This window comes from Dermochelys coriacea, chromosome 9, assembly GCF_009764565.3.
Source record: "Dermochelys coriacea isolate rDerCor1 chromosome 9, rDerCor1.pri.v4, whole genome shotgun sequence".
Classification (NCBI taxonomy): domain Eukaryota; kingdom Metazoa; phylum Chordata; order Testudines; family Dermochelyidae; genus Dermochelys; species Dermochelys coriacea.
Window position 1 is genome coordinate 7,865,705 of NC_050076.1, and position 23,298 is coordinate 7,889,002.

Genomic DNA, 23,298 nt, shown 5'->3' on the forward strand with positions numbered 1-23,298 from the left:
TCGCCCAATGCACGTGTACTATGTGCTATCGGCAAGACAAGTGACCAAGATGTAGGGCAGCTTTCAGAACTTTTGAGCTTCAAAAAGTGAACATTTCAGGGTCACCAATGTATGCTACGATAAAAGTCAGAAATTTGATTCTACAGTTACCTTCCTCCTTCTTCACCACTTTCTCCTTCTTCAAAGACCCTGCTTTGGTGCTTTTATCCTGTTTTTTTTTTAACGAACTGCTTGTGCTCTTCTTTACATTAATCTGTAAAAAACAAGCTACACTGAAACATACTAAAGCAGTTGTTCTCAACCTATTTACCACTGTGGGCTGTGTCTGCAGCTCTCTCTGGGTTAAGTAGGGTGCATCCACACAGTACATATACTACCTATATGGCCCTGAGGATGTCACATGGGCAGCAGCTGTGTCCTGATTGGACTGCGGGTTGAGAACCACAGTACTAGAGTCATCTATTTTTTCAGACAGATATTGAGTTCCAGTAGCTTAATGTACATACCCAGACAGGACACTCACTGGAAAGAATGCTTGTCCATCACCTTTATAGATGATTTTACTAAGACTGACTGTCAACCATAGACAGAATAAGTTCTCCCCTCCTATTGTCCTGTTCTGTTATCTGTTTGTACTGTGGTAATGTCTAAAGGCCCCCCCAATCAGGATGAGGGTCCCACTGTGCTAGGTGCTGCCCATGCACATGGGAGGATATAATCCCTGTTTTCAAAGAGAGTCTACAGTCTAATCAAGACATCTTTCTCAGAAAGCTCCCCAAGCTCCCTTCAAGAAGGTACATAGGAGCCGATAGTCTCTTCCAGATACAGTGTTGCTCCCAAGACAGCCTAAGCAGTCACTACAGAGCAAAGTGAGAGCCTTACATCCCCAGACATTGAATGCACAACCTATGAGAAGCATACACAGAGTTACTGTTCTAAACCTGGGTCATTCTCCCAATAAGGAAGTTCATTCTGTTCCCAGAATGTATATTTCAATTTTCAGGCTAACTCCACTGAAACCCTTATACGTCTTCAGGACCATCTTCCCAGGCTTTATGCTAAAAAAAGATCATTCTCACTTGTCAAACCAGAGAGAATATCTATCTCCATTGAGCCCTTTCTTCCAATTCCATACGGACTATAAATCCACTGCCCATTCCATGCACTCATGCTTATGGAGAGGAAATGGAGGCCAGCCCAGTAAGCAGGTTGGAGAATCTCATATTAACCATGATTGCTTTAATTTAAAAATGACAGCACCACACTCGTCACAGCACTGAGAAAGGCCATGCGAGGTAACTGATTACATTCATTCCTCTGCCTCTTCCATCAGCACTGCCAAGAAGAAAATCCAATCAAGCACCTCCTATCACTAAACCCATCTCCAACCACATCACAATTCCATCTCACCAGCATGTCTTGGGTCTGATGTCTGTAAGAGGCATGTATTCAATCCATGAAGCGATCGGCCTCTTATCTCTTGATAAACACACCAGGTTATTTTCCTAATCTAATTCAATTAAGATAAGGGCACTGATTTCTGTTAAACATTCGGAACAAAATTCTGAAAACTCTCTCCAATAAAAAGCAAGAACACTGCTACCTCCCAGGCATGGCTGTTGAGGAAAATACTGTGGGAAGAGGATGAGAAAGTGAAATGGCTGAAACTTTTAACACTGTAGAGACAAACTCAATCTCCCACTGAATAGTTCCTGCTTGAAGCCATTTCTGTAATTACATTAAAGGGTGACCAGCTGACTGAAGTGCGGCACACAAATCCCAGTTGCATTTATGGCAATTTCTCCTCAGCAGGCCCCAGTAGCATTTTCTTTTTGGCCCGTTCAATCAGAAGACGACGACATGTCTGGAGTTAAATTCCAGCCTTTTGCTGAGTAGGACTTTTGGACAAGTAATGTTACTTCTGTTGTGTCTCAGTCATCTCATGTTAGAAAAATGGGTAAAAAGCCAGGAAGAAATATAAAACCAAGAGCTGGATTGAGCTGAGCTAACTTGGGAAGATACCATCTAAAAATGAGATGCATATTGAAGGGGATATGCATCCTCCTGTGAGCACGACAGCGTAAACCAATACCTTTCCTCCATATTAGATAAACTAGTTCAGGGGCAGTACTGCATAAGAGAGGTCATCTCTGAAACAGGGACCATGATACTTATTATTACAAAGTGTCAATCCAACAGAAAACAGCCTGCAGGAGATTCAAACTGCCAAATCATCATACCCAATCATTTTCCAGACTTCTTTCAAGTGACTAAGAACTTGGTTCATCTGAATTTTAAGTACAGGCATCTGTCATAATATTTTAAAAAATGTAGTGGAGTACCTCAATGTGCGGTGCCTCTCCCAGCTGCAGGCTATTAAAAATCACTGCATAGTCGCCATTTAAGTTCATCAGTCCCTCATGGCTTCCTCTTTCGGTGATACAGCCCTCTTTCATAACGATTACTTCATCACAGTCAACAAGATACTGGAGACAATGAGAGTGAGAACATGGCTTCATTATCTCAGATTGTCAGAAAAAACACACATGAATTTTCTCAGTAAATAGCCTTCCGGACTTGAAAGTCAGTACTCCTCCTCAGTGCACCCCTGATTGGTTAAGAACCCTGTACTGATTAGAGCATGTGATTACTTCTACAGTACATATAAAACACAGCTTGCGTGATTTAACAGAGACTTTCTGCAGAATGTTGGGGAGATGCATTCAGGTGGCTTTGAACACTAAAAATTATGACATACCAGTTACAATGAGTTTTCTCAGAAGAACAGGTGACAAGACCCCAGTCTCAGAGTACATTTATTTACAGCACTAGGCTGGATTCAATGACATCAAATCCCACGTATTCTAAAATGATAAACAGGCTTTATGCACTTCAGTATTCAGGTTAGTAGAAAAACTGCTTTTGACCAGGTCATACCTGACCCATATTCAGCCAAGCATTCCCAGCTCCTGTTAGCCACCTACCAGACAGCCCTGGCATAGGCTATTTACATCACTGCCAATGCTCTGTATACAGCACACAAATGAATAAAACTTAGGGCACATCTTCACTGGCAGCGCTTTAACATGGCTTGTGTAGTCGTGGCGCAGCGCTGGGAGAAAAAAAAACCACCTCCACGAGGGGAGCAGCTCCCAGAGGTGCACCATCTACACTGGCACTTTACAGCGCTGAAATTTGCTGCGCTCAGGCGGGTATTTTTTCACACCCCTGAGCAAGAAAGTTGCATCGCTGTTAAGTGCCAGTGTAGACAAGCCCTTAAACTATACAGTCTGAGGGAGACGGTGTCATGTTGTAACAGACCAGAGCATGGGAATCTACAGTAAGAGGCAAAAGTGACTAACCAAAAAGCATCTATCTGAACACTTAGAAAAGATCCAAGAAAGGAAGTGTACGGGATACTGTACCTGAAGCTGATGGGTGATGAACAGGACAGTTTTTGACTTCAGATGCTTCCTTATTGCACTGTTAAAAATATGGTTTCCTACATGTGCATCTAAGGCACTAAGAGGATCATCAAGGATGTAAATACTCTTATCACTGTACAGGGCTCGGGCAAGACTGATCCTCTGACGTTGGCCTCCACTCAGATTAGCCCCTCGTTCACCAATCTGTATAATATATGCAAAGTTATTCGGTTTCTTTTTGCAACACTTAACACAAGGCCTGAGATCCCTGGTGTAACTAACACAGTTAATGGAGTAACAGCGAGAATTAGAATGGGCCACATTAAAATTTAGGTGACTTATTTATTGTAAAAGGAAACTTATAGCGAATACCCCTAATACTAACATGCTTGAAACATTCTTATTAAATAGCCAGCGGATACTACGTTTTTTATTAATTATTTTTAATCTAAGTTTTAAAATGTCTCTCTAAGGAAACTAATTCCCAGTGCAATGAAAAATTCCCACATTACGGAGTTAAAAAGCCAGGAGTAATCAGTCTCCATACAGTCCAGGATCTACAAGAAGAGGATTTTTCCCATCAGTTTATAAGCACACCAGACTGATGCACTTCCTACCCCACCACAGCATGTCAGGCTAACACTTCAGTCCACCCATCCCACTCTCTGTGTTATCACAGCCAGGATTTTTACCTCCGTCAGGTCCCCATTAGGTAGGATGGCTAGGTCAGGTCTCAGACAGCAGCCATTCAGCACAGTGTTGTACCTAAAGAATATGGATAAGACAAGCAGTGAGCACTAGCACTTATGAGGGTACCCTGCTAATGGAGCATTATTTTTATTTCCACAGAAACACCAGACAATCTTCTAGCTTTGAGCAATTAACTACTGATCCGCCTCATCAGTAAACTGCAGATAGAACTTTGGGACCAATTTCAGAAGCACTACAAGAAGCACAGTGAAGAGAAGCCAAATTCACTTGAGAGGTTATGCCCGCACAGACTCCAGTAGAGATCCCTGGGGTGGAAAGTCTGCATGTCGGGAGGGTCACATAAGAGACCAGTGCAGCAGGAACAGATGTTGCACTGGATAGGAGGAGGGCATAGCTAAGGAAGCCACAAAGTGTACCAAGCCAGTGCCTCACCCCAGCAGCAGCTACCATCAGACCTCAGTGTTCTCGTGAGAGTTAAAGCTGCCATCCTAGACAAGATGGGTGCAGAAACACCAACTACCATCTGCCAGACAGAACTTCCCTTCTGGTGCAGGTGACTTAGGCAAGGAGGTGCAAGTCTCTCCGGCATCAGCTTTCCTGATGCTGGCCCAAGAATCCCTAAGCGTTCAGGCTCAGCAAAGTGTTCTATTTGACAAACCTTTCTTCATCAAACTCCTTTCCAAAAAGGATGTTGTCTCTAAGCGTAGCATTGAGAATCCAGGCCTGCTGGGCTACATAGGCAAAATTTCCATTCACTGCAATGCTACCCTCCAGCAGGGTCATCTAGAAAACAAGACAGAAGGTCTTGAAATTATGCTATTTCAAGGGTTTGGGTGTAATCCCCCTATATAAAACAAGACAGACCCCACTGGAAATCTCCACAGGAAGCAGAACCAGCATACAATGTAACTCAAAGATCCAGTGCGTGTATGTGTTTGGTTTTTTTTGAAGGTCCCACACAAATACTGTGTGTTTATTCTGAACTTCTCAAAAGCTTGAATTTCAAATTCTGGGCATACACAGATAGATTTTCACAAGAGCTCAGGCCCCAGCTAGGCACCTAAATGAAGTAGCTAGATCTTCAGAACTGCTCAACACTAACAATTCCCAAGGAAAGCAGAAGAAGCTGCTGGGTACAGAGCCCTTATGAAAATCTGGTCCACAGTCCAGAAAGCATTCATTTAATGGATTATAGCAATTTTAAGATTGTTTGTAACCTAAATGTGATCTATTTGATCAGTGTATGATCTAAATTATAGGTCAGATTAATCATCATATGGCGTGAGACCAATTAAACAAATGCAGTTGCTGGCAGAGAAGAGAAAAGGGGAAAAACCATAAAAATATAAATTCTCACCTGTCCTAAAATAGCTGAAATAAGTGAAGTTTTTCCACTCCCCACACTGCCACAAATCCCAACAAGTTTTCCCTAAAACAGAAAAAAATGTAAGTTATAGTAACACGTTAATCAATCCCCCAGACTATCTGCAGTATCTCAAACAGAGAAAGGGGATTTAACACTAAAGCTAATGGAAATGGGGTATATCAAATGGGAGAAAGAATGAGACATTGACCAAGTCTAGCCTAAGAAAACAATTGGTGAATACTTTCCATCAGCAACCAAAACTGAGAGCGAATAGGATAGGTGAAAGGCAGATTCACTAACCCGCTGAGCCACTAAGCTTTCCTCTGTGTAAAGACAGGTGACCAATTCCTTTCCATACAGCTCTGATGCAACCAAACTTTAAATGCTGAATTCAGCTCTGGGCACCACAATACCAGAAAGATATTGCCTGACTGGACAGAGCACTGAAGTGCTACCTGAACCAAAGGGAGTCTTTCCATTAACTTCAATAGGCTTTGGATCCGTCCCAAAATGACCAAAGGAGTGAAAGGACTGACTTATGAGGAAAGATTAACTTTGCACAGTTTGTCTAGGAGACAGCTAAGGGGGAGGAGAGGAAAGGTAACAGCCCAAGACATGTTAAGGGTTTAACACTAAAGAGTGAAGATAGCCTAAATCTCTCTCATATCCATTATTCCTGATTATATCCTTACGTATTGCACCAAACAGCTATCAGATAGATACCTTCCTGATTGAGAGATGGATCTGGTTTAGGAACAGCCTCTCTGGGAAGAGCTAGAAGCGTATCACTTGGAACTTCTAACAACAGACTGGATAACACACTTGGAAATAGGCAGTAGGGAGCATCTTGCCTTGGCTCCCAATTAGACAGAAGGGATGGGATCTGAGAAGTCTTTTCCATCTCTAATCACAATCTCTAAGCTTCTAGTAGTTTATGAGTCCTAGTCAACAGTTTAACAATAGTGCTGAATGGTACTTAACAGGGAAAGTCCTTCTGACACCACAGTAAATGCCCAATGAATTTATCAGAATTACTCTGATTACGAAAGAACCAAAAAAATTAAGCGAGCATCAGTTAAAAACAAAAGTTGTCAGCTGCTGGTACTGGATAAGAACACTGCTGGACTCTTGTACACAAGTTTTTCCTGCTTTTACAATAATGTAGCTTTATACTATCAAACACCAATTTAGTCTTCTTTCAAGGTTCCTGAAAATTCCTAAGACTATGTGGTCACATTGTTTAAGTCACAGGGTTTAAAATATACCACCGTTTGACCACACAAGATTTTCTGAGTTTTTCCTACAAGTAACTTGGTAGTCGGACGTACAAAAACATTTTTATTAAATATGCTCTGGATTAAGCTTGATGTTTTTGTTCAACATTTTATCGTAGTTTTATCCACCTGAACTCCAGGTGCTTGTAACATCTATAAGTCCCTCTGTATCCTTCTACAGAAGTACTGAGGACTAAACATTCTTCAGTGAAACACCTCTGCTATGCTAAACCAGAGCAATGTCAATCATTCCAAATGCACCTGCACAAGGTCCTCAGTTTAACTGAATATCTGCAAAGTTACAAACAGCTGTAGAAATAAGTTCTGTGCTGAAAACCCTTGCTGCAATGTTAAGATCTCTGCATACTTAATAACTTGCTTATGATAGATACCATGCTGAAAACAAACAAAACCTTCACTGAGCCCATGGCAGGGGTGATAGAGCCCAGAGTTCTGCAACTAATGGTACCAGTTTGCAATGATCCATGTGGATAAAAGTGGCACAGCTGCTTGGATCAAGATAGGACATTACATACTGGTATTTATAGTTGTCATGGGCCACATATGCATATTAGAGAGAGATGGCAGCAGTGATCTGCTCCATTTAATACGAATTAAGACAGCCCTTTTTACAGGAATGCCAGGCCAGGAGGGTTCTTGGAATATGCTATAGTTTTTCCTCCTCACCTTTTCAATCTCCAGGTCGATATTGTAGAGAGTCCTCTGAAGCCGAAAGTTAACTAGATGGATGTTTTTATTTTCTTCCTCAGGGCTAGGATGGTCATCACTGTCCACTAGAAGATGGCCCTTCTGCTCAGCCAGCACCGCTTGCGGTCCCTCATGCTGTAGCTTCATTTTCTCCTTCTTGCCCTTGGTGACTTTCTTGTCTCTTTTCATTTTAGGGGTCAGCTTTGGTGAGCTCTGGACACTGGCGTGAGAGAACTCCCAAGCCAAGGTAGCATTTTTCACCTCTATCGCGATGTGAGGACTGGCTGGTTTTTTCTTTATCATATGAACCTCTTCCATTAGAAACAAACTCTGATAGAAGTTGTGAGAGAGGTGTAAAGATGAGACACCTGGTCAAGACTGGGGGACAAGCCTATGGCACACTCATGCAGCAAAACACTTCAGGCTATACAGTGGGAGGAAGCTGAAGAGCAAAAAGTAGCTCATTAGTGTAAATTAACTCCAGGCCTGTTAAGGGGCCTGAGCATTCCTGAATGAGGTGGAAGCTCTTAGATTCTGTAAGACTTTCACAGAATTATTATATTTTGGACACTGATATGTATGCTGTGGGGTGGAGTGGGAGGGGAGATTGTAAAGATGTTTGCAATTGCTTGCCTTATATTTCCAAATATAAGGCATAATAGCAGAGGGCATGAAAATGAAGGAGAGGTGCTCACATGCCTAGCACAACAAATCCTTACAGACTTTTCCCATAACTAGAAGGGATGGGATGGCTTGTTGCACCCACGTGCAGAAGAGGTATAATTTCTGCTGGAAAATGTCACCTGAGACAAAGTTAGCTCATTTGTGAAGTCTTGGGAGTGTGCAGCAGCAACAACTAACACAGTAAGTCCACTGTATAGTTTTCCACCACATCCATCGCTCCTTAAGACCACAGTTATAGATTCTGTAGAGGTTTTCCCACAGTTCAGTTACCAAATCCACATGATAAAACAGCTTTCAATTAGACAACCTGCATTTTGAACTGAACAGGTGCTTTTCAATTACGAGCATTTTAAACTACCAACAAGAATCACTCTCGTACTCGTGAGTCACCCCTCTGAATCATGCACCTGCAAGAAAGCCTCAGACATATGAGAGAGCCAAGCAGTCAGCTACATTTCTGTTTGTAGTATTACCGGCCACCAGAGCCAGCCCATTACCCTCTGCACAGGTAAGAGTAGGAGCCTCAAAGAACTTGAGTGATATGACCTCACTCCTTCCCCTCATCACACAGATACTACCTTCAGTGTTTTTGAATTTAAAAAAAGTCTGATTTTAGGGTGATTCAAAATTAGGATCAAAGGAAGAAGGTGCCTCATGAGCCTTTGGATTTCCCAAGTATTCCACTGTAGATTGCACTGTCTGATTGTACTTAGATGCAGGCTTCTTTCATGCCATCGATTACATGAAGTCCATCTAACTAACATTACCTGTATGCAGACTTTGGGATACACAGTCAAGTTTGGAAACATCAGTGAGATGTTAAAAGCCTAGAACTATATAACTATCTAAGAGATAAAACAGATCACTGGCTTGTCCAGGGAGTTTGCACTGGGAGAGAACACACACAAGTGTGCTCTTAGGGATTGAGAGGTGAGAGAGGAGTGTTTCTGTAATCTGAACTGCAAGTTTGCTGCCTTAGATTTAGTTTAGACAGATTGCAATGTTACATTTTATTCCCAAAATTCTTCGTGCCACATGAATATACATCTATCTAAGCAACAACCACCTTGGGTTAGGCATTTTCTTTCTGGCAATTAGAGTTAAAGCAAGAGTAGAGAGTCTGAGGCTTTGTCACTGACAACTACATGTACTTCATATGTGAGGAAAGTGAAAGTCACTGCTCTCTCCTGTTCTGTTCCCCCTCCACACACATTTCTAGTATCCATTACATTCTCTGCTTTGCAGCTGAAAACCTCCTCTAACATAGGTTTAGAACAACCACCTAAGCAAATTAGACATGTGTTGGTGGTGTCATATGGCTGAAAAAACAGTGCAATTTTGGGCTACATATATCACGGGACAGGAGGGCGATAGGGCCACCAATAACTGCCAGAGGTTAGGATGAAACATTCCTTTATTCTCCATTATGGACTTTCTTGCACTTTTCTCTGAAGCACTTGCTATACTGGCTATTGTTGGTTACAGGATAGCTGATCGGACAGACCATTGGCCTGATTCATACTGGAGATTAGAGAAGCTAATACACATAGGTTAGGAATTCTCCCATTTCACTGCCATCTAAATTTATGTTAATGTACTGATGGATCAAAATCAGCATTCCAGATCAGGACACCTGAACTTCAGGTACATAGGTCCAGATATTCTAGCTTGGGCCCAATATCTGGTGGTCAAGGAGCAGAGAAAGACGTGACCAAAAGGACCTTAAATCATTTAAAAATCAAGAAATTAAAATTCAAAAATGATCACAGTGACAAAGACTTGTATGCTCACTAGAGACTTACACCTTGGACACAGATTACTCTTCAGATGCTTTAATGGAACAGGTTTCAGAGTAGCAGCCGTGTTAGTCTGTATTCGCAAAAAGAAAAGGAGTATGTGTGGCACCTTAGAGACTAACAAATTTATTTGAGCATAAGGCTGCATCCGATGAAGTGAGCTGTAGCTCACGAAAGCTTATGCTCAAATAAATTTGTTAGTCTCTAAGGTGCCACAAGTCCTCCTTTTCTTTTAATGGAAAAGAATTCCAATACAGCAAACCTTTTTTGGTTACAAATAAAAATGTATCCCCAGTTCTTGGAAAGTCAGTCTGCAGAAGTACAAATGTAACACATGCTGGGTTTCACTGAGGAAATATACCACTGAGTTCTAGCTACAGTGAATTCTCCTCTATGAGACTGCTCTTAAAAAACAGTATTGGAACTGCTGTACTAGATAAGACGTGTGGTCCCCAACTAGTCCAGTATCCTGTCTCCAATAGTGTCTAGCACCAGGAAGGTGCAAGAAATCCTGCAGTCATCAGATGTGAGACAGACTGCTCCTCAGGAAGGTGTCATCTTAACCCTTAATAGTTTGCGATTGGCTTAAGCCCCAAGTATGAGGTTTTATGCCCTTTCCGCAGGGAATAAGAGCTGCACATATAACCAGAGAACAACCTCCAGCCTGCTCCAAAATATCCTTGGCATTAAAATGATTCCTTAGCATAGTCAACTGCATTCATGTATTGTAAGAGATGCTCCACACATAAGGATAAAATTATATGGCCAAAAGCCCACTCACCTTGTATCTGTCAACAGACACGGATGCCTCAGATAAAGACTTCACAGAGAAAGGGGTTACTTTCAGAGCAAACGTCATGGAATTGAAGACTGTGACCACTGTGAAAGCCTAAACACAGAACAAACAAAACAAAAAGCTTTTGGAGGCAGTATCCATTAACAATTCCAAACCACCAAGGATTAAGTTCCATCAACAGCAGCAACTCAAGACCATTCCACTTGAGAAGGAAAGGTCTGCAATTCCAGAAGAGCCATTTAAATATAACATACTCTAACCTGATACAGGAAAAGGCAGGGTCCTCCCCATCACAGAGTTTTAGAACAGACTAAACAGGGAGATATAGCCCAGGTGTTTGTAGTTCCATTGGAAATGACATAAACAGAAGACCTACAGGGTGCTGCAGGTTATGGCTTTAGCCTCTCACTTCTAGAGGCCTGGGTTCAAATTCTACCTTAGGTCACAAGGGAAGATAAACTGGTCTCCTACATCCAGCTGCACAACTTCAGCAAAAACTTCTAGTGTCCCAGTCTCATTTTTGCAGAAGCCTGTTTCTACCAAGAGAACACAGGTGCAAATCATGCCCACAAACGAGGATACTGAGTCATCTTCCCAGATGAAAATTTGGCCGTGAGCCCCTGCTCTTGGAAGGCCAGGACTTAACAGCATTGGCCAACCTGTGCATAGGAAGATTGCCTAACTCCTGCCTCTACTTTGTGCCATCAAATACTCACTTCTGTGAGCCAAGCCACAAAATAAAAGAAGACTCTCACAGATCTGGAGTATTTTGAACTGCACCCGCTTAGGATTACAACAGTTTAATCAAGAAAGGCTACTGCAGGAATGATATTATAAAGTAACATTCCCAACTCTGTGATGAGCCAGTCAATTACCTGAGCTGCTGTGAGATCATAGCCAAGGATCATATGGACAGAGAATGTCACCACACTGGCAATAACCACAACAATTGGAGCCACTCCCACAGTGATGCTCTGGAAGTAACCTGCACGCTCTAAGATTTTACGTTCTTCCTCTCGGATTTCTAGAAATACAAAAACCACCACCACATCTCAGGTGCAATTCAGACAGATACAAATGCAGCAGGCACAACTAATGCATTGGGAACACTATGAGTAAGAGAGAATTACCCTCTTCTGCTTCAGCATTTCTCATGTTCTAGAAAGAGCTACCTTTACAGGAGCGTAGAACCATAAGCGTACGTGCATCCTGATCACTCTTATTACATTTAAAAACTGACCAATTTGTACTCAGTCAGTCAAGATTAGTACTCATAGTAGAAGCCACTCCAATGTTAATAAAGGTCTTTAAGCCCAAAAGTTAGAGGGAAGCATTGTGCTAAAAGGTGAGACTTTGGAACAGAGATTGCCATGCCAGCCCACTGTAAAGAAGAATAGCAGGATGTCCAAGGGATGGATGATCTAGCACACCACACATGCAAGAGCATCTACCGAAGTGAGCTAGGAGGATCCAGCAGGATGTGGCTGGGTGGCATGTTTTTTAAAGGGAGATGCGTTTACAGAGAGTGTTTGCACTCACTTTGAACATTCTGAGAGAATGCTTTGACCCAGGCATACATTTTAATGAATTTAATATAGTTAAGAACTTCATTCATCTTCTGCACACGCTCATCGGTCGCCGACACACATTTCCTTCTGAAATAAGCTGTGAGCCGTGATACAAACATCTGAAACAAGAAGAGGCACCATACATCTTAGCAGCAACTCAGAAATGGCAAATGCATCCAATTCCTCTAACTATAGAAGAAAGCAAGTAGACTGATAAAGGGACATCAACGACAGGACAACTGGATACCCTCCCTGGCCAAAGTGATGAGCTGGAAATGCCCCTTCAGAGCATCACACTTCATTCAGCAAGCATAAATGCACTGAACACTGGGCTCTCTCTCTAGTTCTACTCTCAACTGGGTTAGTTTTATTCAGATTTTCAAAAGGCTCTCAGTGCTTTTACTAATATTTAACCGAACTAGATTTCTTTAAAATCCCTCAAGTAAAAATACAGACTAGCCTCAACTAAAACAAACCCTCATGCCAGAAGAATACAAGGTACCCAACATATCCACATCCCATATCCTGCAACTCATTCCCCTAACACCCAAGAAAGAGATGGGCCTTGCACATGCAGAGCAATTTCTTTAGTACACCAAATCTTACAGCAACACTACTATATAAGGGTGGTAAGACAATATATTAGCACCTTTACTAATCAGGTCTAAGACAAGATGGTATCCATGTCCTCATAGACATTGCTCACTCTGTCAAGTCAGTGACATTTACCCCTTCTCTTTCCTAAAATCTAGAAGAAAACCCAGCTCACTAAACAGTTTTCAACTGTTTGCCCCATCTTAAGCATCCTTACTCCTTTTTTAATCCCTCTCAGCTACAGAAAGCAGTAAGGAGGAGAGAGGTGAATAGTGAAAATAGTTGGTCAAGGCTATTAAATTCCACCCCTTCTGTCAATCATTTACCTACTGCACTCATCACTATTCCCCTACTGTTGAGCAGATAAATTAGACCATAGGAGATCTCGCAGGATTCTGCTCTTTACTCATAGCTTTTTCAAAAAAACAAAAAACAAAAAACCACAACATTTTTATTATAATGGGAAAATTACAGCAGTCTTGCAGTGTGGTCTACAGGCAAACAGATTTTGGCTCCGTCTATTTTCCTGGTGGCTCTTTCCCCAACCGTCCGCCTTGGCCAATAACACTTCCTTCTCCAGGTGCAGCACACTTTGTCCTAATTATGACAGCTCTCTTGTCACAGAGGAATGGAACTGCCTTCATGGATGGAGAGACTGTCTCTGATGTAACTGGGTCTTGATCAGTTCATGTATTTAAAGATCAGAACCATAGGCTTGAAGATTAATCAGAAGTGATCTGGAAGCCAACAGAGGATGTGGAGCACAGAAATGGTGTACTCTTGGCTTCCCAGCCTGCTGCTGAGGTAAGCCACCATGTTCTGAACAAGCTGGAGGCCTTGCATTTTTCACCTTCAGTACCAAATCCAGTAAATTACAACAATCCAGCCTGGAAGTGTATCACTCCACGATTTAGTTGCCAATTTTCCATCTCACCAAAATTTATCTCCATCAGTCACTTCTATTGTTATTTCTAATTCCCTTTATTATCTGAATTTCTTGCCTCTGAACTTTTACTTTTCAATGTCTTTTAGATTACATGCAAGACACTAAAGGGACTGAACCAGTATCTATCAATATCTTCTGTTCAGTACACAGACACTGATATTCTTGCAGTGAGGTGTGAAGCACATTTCAAGAATATTTCCAGACTATTTTGTACAAGAGTTTGAATGCTGCTTACTCACCATCGCCGGGTAGAAGAGGATAAAGACAGCAGATCCCAAGAAGCCTGTTGGTCCTAGAATAATTACATTATAAACCATGCCTAGGATGGCAACAATTGGGCCCCCAGCCAACAAACTGCCAACTGCTGCAGCCTCAAACATTCTCTGCCCATCACTGGAACATACGTTTATGAGCTGAAAAATACAAACAACGTAAGTGTTATCCTCAGAAGGAGGTAATCAACAAGTATCCTTTTTTGTACAGTAATTTCTAACAGGGTACTGTAGCTCACCTCCCCCAGAGACTTGTCCTTGATATTCTTCAGCTTCAGAATTTTCTTGAACGCCATTGTCAGGATAGCTCCCCTCAGTCTGACCCCAGTGCGGTAGTTTAAAGCCCAGGTTAGAGCCAGGGACCAAGAGCGCACTATTTCTGTCATTAGGATGCCAAAAACTAACAACAAGCTGTACTGCAGGTTGGATTCACTTTGCTGCGTGTATTCCAAAAGGTGTTTCACAACGAAAGCCTACAGGAAGAAATGCAAACTCGCATGAACACCCCAATGTACCAGAGGCACCATGCAACAACTTATGTTAAGTTAGAAATGAGTGGGCTGCTTTGTCTGTCAATGAGCGATTTGTATTACATGGAATCTTCTTTCTAGAAATAAAAATGGTCAAAACACACAGTACTGTTACACAAAGCCCTGCTGAGAGCAGAGAGGCAAATTTAGCAGGTATGGGGGATTTAAATTTGGAATCTTATTCCTTGCAATAAAAACTTCTTATTCTTTAGGTCTTCTAACTTAACATAAATCTGTCAGTTAGTTGAAAGCAATGCTTTATCATACAAAAAAAGTTTTTAAAAATAGTCTGTATTTATACATTTGAACACATTAAGAGACATTCCTTTATGTGACATTAAGACCTTTTTTGTTTGCGTCAAACGTGCTTATTTGATAAAAAGGAACAATGTACCTACAGTTGTACTGGGGAAGAGTGAGAAGGACATTTGCAAAACATTCCTGAAAATAAACATCAGCAGTTTAATAGTAAAGAAAAGAACATGCAGAACACACAGGTAAGTGATACCAGACTATTAAAAAAAAAAAAAATGCTTTGCCCCACCACCCACCTCCCCCCTCCAAAAACAAAAATATTTTACCTCAGGAATCACATTTCAAACATCACCTGCCGAAAGACAGGACAGCCCCAAGAATCACCGATTCCCACCTCCAGTTGTGTGTTAGCCAACAGCATAGTATATCATCATGTAAATCACATTCATCAGCAATATTAAATACTATCAACTGAGAAATAACAGTCTTTTATTTAAAAACAATAAAGTGCCATGTTAAAATGGGTAACATCTCACAAACACTGTACAACAGGAAGATCATCGCATAAACATACAATCTGAACATACAAGAGAATTATAAAAGGCTAGTATCTAACAAACAGTCTAGCCTCTGACACAAACTAAGTTAAAACTACACACACAAAATTAAAGATACAAAAACAGAACCGATATATGTTCACAAAGTCCGAGAGGGAGTGAAACTTGCAGTGCTAGTCAGGCAGGCTCCTGAGGGTGCATGGATTCTGAAATTTGGTTTAAGAGGTATGCTACAGTAAGGCCTCACAGCTAACAAATGGAGATTCCCTAAAGAAGGCTTTTCGACAAAAATGCTTAAAGACGTTGGCGTTTATACGTTTAGACGTTGGTACTTTATTACAGAGCTGAGAATTACCTTTGCCCACAACACAACAAAATGCCAAAAATGTGAGATCAAAGAAATGATTTGGAAAGCCTTTCACAGTCTGTTGAAGTCCTCTTGGCTAAAACAGGTTTTGCAAATAAGAGTTCTGCATAGCGTGAGCAGGGAAGAAAAACAAAAAAGCACTACTTCAGCAAAGGTAACAGCAGCTAAAGCCCAGCACCGAACAACAGATAAAAATGGAGGCTGAATGCGTTTGTCCTGAAGTGGCTGATTCTGTATCCAGAACCAAGGAAACATGCTGTATATAGTTTTGCTTATTCACTTTCGAAGTGTGAATTAAAGCCAGACGTCCATCAGGTTCTGGAATGGCCCATCGAGAAATTTACACACTAGTCCCTGATCAAATGTGAGGAGCTCACATTCACAGAACTACTGTATTCCAGCTTTCTCCTCACATACATTTAGCTTTACATCAACTGTTTTGGCCACAACTGTATACAGTTGATTTGCAGTTACTAATGAGAAGATTGACTTCTTTTCCTGTTTTCAATCCAACATACACAACTGAGTCACTGAGTAGTGGGAGTCAAAAGCCCCCCTTTTCCTCACGAGCTGTAACTCAGCATGATCGCAGCACGGCAAGCATTTTCTCGCACCCCACAGCACTGCTGAAAGTCTCCAAGGGAAGGTGTGTAAAGATAGCAGATGTTTCCTGGGGTTTCTTTCCTCCCAAAACCTTTTAAGTGCAATTTTTCAGCACTGTTCTATAGAATCAGCATCTCCCGTGATGAGATAAAAGACAATGCTTACATTATACCAAACAAAAACAAAAAAAAACAAAAAACAAAAACATTTCAAAAGAAAAAAAAAAGAGGAAACAGCAGATTAAAGAATTTGAAAGAGGAAAAAGAAGTCACAATATTTAGCATTTACATTTCAAAACATTCCACTTGAAGAAGTTTAATGAAAAAAAAAAATCCAGCAAAGTTCTTTACAAAATTGGAGTTAAAGCTTTAAAAATTTAAATTTAAACTAAGTGGGGAAAGGGACTCCTGTGATTGTTACCATAGTAATTGGTATTAGCTGCTCGGCTGTCTTAAGCATTCCCATTGAATAAACATTACCTTACCTTTACTCTTGGCGTTGGATTCTGACCAGCTTGACTGTCTCATTCTGATCGCAGAATACAGCCATCCTGAAAATTCTAAAGAACAGCTTCTGTCATTGGTTCCACTACAGAGAAAGATTCCCCACCCACATCCAGTATCTGACAGCACAAAGCAAGCTGTGACTGGAGCGGAACTAGAAGAGTGGGAAACTTACCTCAAACGGCTTACCACTCCCCCCTCCAATAACTGTCTGAACGGTCAAGCTGTACTCCACTAAGATAGCAAGTTTCCCCATCTCCCAAACAGGAAGGCTAGTTCTGAGCAAACATACAAATTGTTCAGGCCTGGAGTTAAACTGATTTTGTTTAGTAAATTAGAAATATTCTTTGCCTCTCCCCTCCATCTGAACATAAAAGGTTTAGCGGCTGGTTAAATGGCAGCAACTGTATCAACTGGAGATGAGAAGTATCTCACCTGCACTCATGCATTCTGATGGTTATTAAAAGGTATTCTGACACAGGAAAATAAGCTGTCTCTGAACAGGCTACAAGGTTAGAAATTGTGCCAGATGTGCAGGACTCCTGAAGGATATCAAAAAGCCCAGATAAGAAATCCAATAAGCACCCCTCTCAGTTATAACCATCACAATGCTTATTAGCGAGACCACCACTACGCCATTTCCACTAGCATTCCAATGTCATGGAAGTTCAATTCAGAATTTTAAAGTTTGGGAAAATGTTTAACTCCATTTTGGTCATTTTCACCAATACATGTGGACAAGCTAAGTGCTTTTCCAGATCTCCCTTCTCATTTCAATGTGACTGAAAAGATGCATCAGTACAAGAAAGCACTGATACTTCAGAGGAGACAGCATAGTTGTATCACTATGGGGAGGGTGGTAAAGACTCATCTTTCATTCCAAGTGATGGAACCCAATAGGGTACTTTTCTTATTCAGAGAGCAGTCCAATTTTGACTAGATATAGGCAAATGTTTGAAGGATAACTTTAAAGCATCCAAATTGAGCATGAATTGGAACCTAAAAAGCTAACCTATTGAAGTTTCTTCCCACTCAGCAGTTTGGCTCTGACAAATAGATACAATTATTCTAAAGAAATTAGGGACAACCCTGCTGTAAGTTCTCTGCTAAAGATAAGAGCAGCTATTGGGCCCTGTAGTGAAACAATGACAGAAGCTCTTCTTGGGGGAACCTGGTTCTGTTAAAACCTTAATACTTCAACATTTTGATAATCAACAGTGCACTCAACAGGTTGTCCAAGTGTTTCATAATTACCACAAACTATTATCATTAATTAATTATTACTGTGAAACAATACCAAGAGAACAATTATTGTATTCCTATTACAAGAAACAAGGCAAACTTAAAAGGTTCAAAAAGCAAGAAAAACATTTTTAGAAGACTTTAAACCTAACAACACACCCCCGTTGTACTTACCCAAGTAATGAACCTCCATCTTAACAGCACACTGAAACATGTACTACAAGCAGTAATACTGCTCCTACTCCTCAAGGGAAATTTGTAAAGAATAAATTTAGTCAAGATCGCAACTGTAAATCTGCACAACATGTGCAACAAACAGGTGACAAGAAAATGGTGTGAATGTCAAGTCCCATACGTTGAATCTTCATTACTAACTAGTGCAAGCAGCAGCAGTTCCTAATGGCAATTCCATATTCTAATGCTTCTAAACGTAACCCGCCTGATCAATCCTTGTAGCATCGATAACTACGTTTGCAGACTTCTCCTGAGCCCCATTTCCTTTGGTTTTTAAATAATGATCTAACACCACCACTCAGTTTCATTTCTTGCAGACTGCACTATTAATGTGAATGCTCTACAAAGTGATGTCTTGCCAGTTTGAATTTTACTTCCAAAATAATTACCTATCTAAAAGCAAAAAACTTTAGGCAAGAATTTAGTGCAATATGTTCACACCAGTTAAGGAGGAACTTTAAGCTACACTCAAAACCAGAGAGAAAAGCCAAGTGTGTTTTTCTTTCAGGACACCTAAACCCACTACCTCTCCAGAAACCTGGCCCCATCAGTAAATGATCCACCAGCTGTATGAAAGCTATCTTGCATTGCTGTTTCATTCTGGAAACATCATCTTCTCTCAGCAAACTGTAAGGACCAATATTTCTAACTAATCATACTGTGTCAGTGACCCTGCAATGAAACCTTAACATGTTAGAGCTGGCCATGGGATGGAGCCCTCTATGGTTGTTAAAAAAAGGATGGATATTACTTACTGGTCCACTGAAGCCTGCAAGCTGCGTGATCATCAGACACACTATGGAAATTATGAGCCTGGTGCGGCAGAAGATCCATACAACCCTCCGGAGAGAAGCATCCTCAGGTCCCGTTTCTTTCAGTTCTTCCTGCCATAGTCTCTCTAACCTAAAAGAAGCACAAACCAGGAGTTACAAATCTTTCTACAGGACAACAGATGCTATATCCCAAAGGTTATTCTCTGGTAAATGTGTCAGACACACAACTGTGAGCAACACAAACCATCAAGCTTCATTACATGGATAGCATCTTCTACACAGCCAGGGGAAATAGTTCTATCCTGAATTTCTGTGCAAAGAGGCTTCTACACTGAGCAGACCTGAAAAAGTTAGAATGCTTTTTACTTTATCCAGAGTCCTATTAGGAACATGAATCTCACCACCTCCTCCCCCTTTCTGTTCTATCCTGCAATAAAACCCTGGGGATAAATCTTATAGCTCTTGCCCTGAGCAAATATCTCACTGACCACAACAGTTTAGCCTGACTGCAGGATTTGGCCTGTAATCAGACCATATTCAGTTACTATCATTATCTGATCATTAACTCAGCATTGAATGTTCAGAATCTGGGCTGAGAGACACAGAACTTGTTTAAAAACACAAAAAGAGTTCTGTTAAGGAGCAAAAGTGGAAAAGCAGTTATGAAACACCCATGGGGATAAAACCTGCTCAGTTACAGCAGTGTGACCCCACTGAAGTCAGTGAGGTTGAGGTGTATCTCAGAAGGAACTGGCCCAAGGATAAATAAGTTTAAGATCCCCTCCTCTGATAGAAAGGATTTAAGAGCTGCTTTTTCAATGTCAGCACATACAAATATCTTCAAAAATACCAGACTACAGTATATACCAGGCTGCAAAGGGCTATAGGCTACAAGGGAAATAATATGGACCAGCAGATCCCTACCTTCTACAGTTAACGTCTGAAGACTCATGCTTTGACAAAGGCCACACATCGTCCATAAACAGCTCCCCTTTCTTGTATGCTGTGCGGGCCAGAGGAGTGAGCCATGAAAAGGTCATGCAGGAGAAAAGTCCAGCATTGTCTACTGGGTGCTGGTGTCTAAAAGACGAGGGAGAAATTACAATGAAATGAAAAAGAGAAAATATTGCAGTATCCTTTAAGAAAAACAAAATCCCCTCCAAATACAATCATCATCTGAGAACTCTGCATGGTCTTCACAAAGAAATACTTGTTAAACACATTTTCAAAGATGACATTTCAGCATCAACCAACAAATTTAAGAGCTGCAATCACACTCTGGCAGTCTATTTTCAAGAAGGTTGAGGTTGCCATATCAGTTCTTTTTTAGCACAAAGTCTTACTTGGAAGTAGTCCGTATGGGTTTTAGCAAGTTCAAGCCATGGTGATATTTGCCCTTGTGATGCTGCTCATCCAACATTCTCAGCTGGGAATGCATGGAGATGTCCAGCGCAAGGCCTTCTGCCCGTGCTGCTGTTTCCAAGGCATCTTGACATTCCACCTGCTTTTACAAACAAGACAATGGAGTCAGAAATTGAAGAGTCCCACAATCGTCTTAAAATCAATCATTTCTGTCTCCAGCAACTTCACACCTGTTACTGCTGTCGATCACTGTGATAATGTAGAGAAATCACTGTAACTAAAGATCTCTGGGAACAAATTGATAGCTTGGGGGCCGCAAATCAACATGGGGATCCCATATAGTCTAGATCCGCTTTGGCTCTCTGGATTTCTAGAATGGTGGAGCTCAAATAGTAGCATGGTATCCATATGTTTTGGGTTGCAGAGGATTAAGTACATAGACTTGCCAGACTAGATCAGAACAATGGTCCATCCTGCCCTGTGACTGGTCTCTGGCCCAGTAACAAATGCTCAGAGAAAGATGTAGAACGCTCATGATGGACAATTATGTAACACCATGCCCAATGGAGAGGACTATTCAGAAGTTCAGGCAGTTGGTTATTGGCTTATGTTCTGAAACATGAAGGCTAACATACCTTATTAACTTGTATCCTACTTAATGTAACTCAAGATATCTGTAGCCATATGAAGGTCTAATCATTTCCAGAATCCTATTAAGCTCTAAGCTTCAAAAATGTCCTACAATAGTTCAACAAGTTAAATATGCATTGTGTGAAAAAGTATTTCCTTTGATATTCACAACCGTTGCCATTTACTTCCTCATAATACAGACCAGGGATATAAAATGAAAGGCACTTACACTTGTTCATAGAGGAGCTTCCTAAGAGCAGAAAATCCCTTTCCCAATGCTTCATGGCACCGCCCGAGGAAGCAAATACGCTACCCTCATCTTGGCCGAGAGATATTTTCACAGCTGTCTGAAAAGATGGAGTTGGTTCCAAAGAAGGGAGGAGAAGGTACCACTCTGGACATACGTGTCAGAGACCCTCATGAAACTTCCTTTATTGAGGGGCCAGACATAGCAAGGGTACCAGGTGACATAGTACCAAAGTGTACACTAGCCCAGTGCTCAGTACGGACCCCAATAACTTAAATGGGAGCAGGATTAGGCCCGTTTACATGAAAAAAGTGATACTGAGTATTCTAGTTCTCAGAGAGACCAGTATGCTTTGTACAGCATCCTGACTTTAAAATCTTTGCCACTTTTCACACGGATACAACATGCACATTTCCCCGTTAACTGCCCTATCAATGGTGAGATTATTCTACTTCTCTGAAAATATCAGCTGTAGCTAGCTAGTAGTCTCCTGAAGCATGATGCCCTCTGGGTTAAATGTCCTAAAAGGCCATCAATACCAAGTATTTGATTCCCATTCTCTCTGGTTATATGACTTCGTTACAAGTATTGATATTTGTCTGGGATTCAGGCTCACAGTCTATTAACATGCAAGCATTATGGTATTATTAGGCCTTCATATACCCCAATGTGTACAAGAGACAAGGACAAATTCAGAGGGGCATAAATTCACTCTTCATTTATTTAAATACCACCCCAAAGTAGGCCAGGCACCCTGCAGAAAACCGAAAATACATGGTCCCACCACCAAAGAGCTTACCATCTAAATCTAAACAAATGTGTGGTGACTCAGGTATATGTACAAACTGAAGACTGAATTAAGATTTTATTTAATATAATGTAACTGACTCACTTCTTATGAGCAATGCCTTCCTACTAAGCCTACCCAAATCAACATTTACCATTCGCTTAAAAAGTGACAGCCAAGAAGTAGATCTATTGGACCTACCTTACCGCTGCATCCTGCAGTTATTTTCCTCAAGTTTATCAGCACAGACCTAACAGTTGGGCTCCTCTCTGTGGCGCACGTCACATGAAGAGGACATAAGCCTAGCCGGTGTAATGCACTGGGCACAGAAGCTTTCCTACAGGACAAAGTATCTCATGGAACATTGAAGAAGATTTGACTTGAGTTGGCAGCTACTAGATCCCAATAGGAACCATCTTGACACAGTTTCCCCAACTGGATCCAGCAGTTCAATCCCTAGCCAATGATGCCCTGCTGCCTCTGTTTGCCAAGACACAGAAAGAGCTGTCCGAGCACCTCAACACTGATCAAATGCTCTGGACCAGCACTTCTCACTGTAGAGTTAGCTGCCGTCTCCAAGGGCTTGTCTACACTGGCAATTTACAGCGCTGCAACTTTCTCACTTTGGGGGTGAAAAAACACCCCCAAGCGCAGCAAGTTTCAGCGCTGTAAAGCGCCAGTGTAAACAGTGCACCAGCGCTGGGAGTGGGCTGGTAGCTACGCCTCTCATAGAGACGGAGCGTTCCCAGTGTAGACTAGCCCCAAGGTAAAGCCAGTGCTGCCGAGAATGCACCGTATACTGCCCCAATAGCAGGTCTGGAAAGGAGAGAAGAATTTAGAATGAACTGGCCACAGTTGCAATATACACCTGGAAGCTGGATAGTCTTGTAACGAGCAAATATTAATAACCAATAGGTCAGTAGGTTTCCGGTATAGGGTGGTGTTTATGGGACCATCACTTATTAACACTGCAGTGTCCAGGAAGTGGATCTCTTGTGTGGATTGGTCCAGGCTGAGGTTGATGGTGGGATGGAAATTGTTGAAATCATGGTGGAATTCCTCAAGGGC

The 23,298-nt window shown here is 41.5% G+C and overlaps 1 protein-coding gene across 7 annotated transcripts in view; it reads right to left on the reverse strand.

Annotated features, from left to right (window-relative positions):
* The window catches only part of ABCC5 (ATP binding cassette subfamily C member 5), a 63,510-nt gene that overhangs the window by 18,951 nt on the left and 21,261 nt on the right, over positions 1–23,298 (reverse strand). For 2 of the 7 annotated variants that reach the window (XM_043492536.1, XM_038415588.2), the window contains exons 3-17: positions 20,548–20,705; positions 20,129–20,284; positions 19,187–19,334; positions 14,380–14,613; positions 14,108–14,281; positions 12,300–12,447; positions 11,636–11,784; positions 10,746–10,853; positions 7,464–7,814; positions 5,494–5,565; positions 4,795–4,919; positions 4,118–4,190; positions 3,426–3,629; positions 2,343–2,486; positions 151–253 (exon numbers count right to left, since the gene is read on the reverse strand). In XM_043492536.1, the coding sequence (XP_043348471.1) occupies positions 151–253; positions 2,343–2,486; positions 3,426–3,629; positions 4,118–4,190; positions 4,795–4,919; positions 5,494–5,565; positions 7,464–7,814; positions 10,746–10,853; positions 11,636–11,784; positions 12,300–12,447; positions 14,108–14,281; positions 14,380–14,613; positions 19,187–19,334; positions 20,129–20,284; positions 20,548–20,705 (2,347 nt within the window). Of the gene's footprint in view, positions 1–150; positions 254–2,342; positions 2,487–3,425; positions 3,630–4,117; positions 4,191–4,794; positions 4,920–5,493; positions 5,566–7,463; positions 7,815–10,745; positions 10,854–11,635; positions 11,785–12,299; positions 12,448–14,107; positions 14,282–14,379; positions 14,614–15,397; positions 17,012–19,186; positions 19,335–20,128; positions 20,285–20,547; positions 20,709–23,298 lie in introns of those variants that run through there. The other 5 variants (XM_038415589.2, XM_038415584.2, XM_038415592.2 and 2 more) reach the window with 4 other exon arrangements.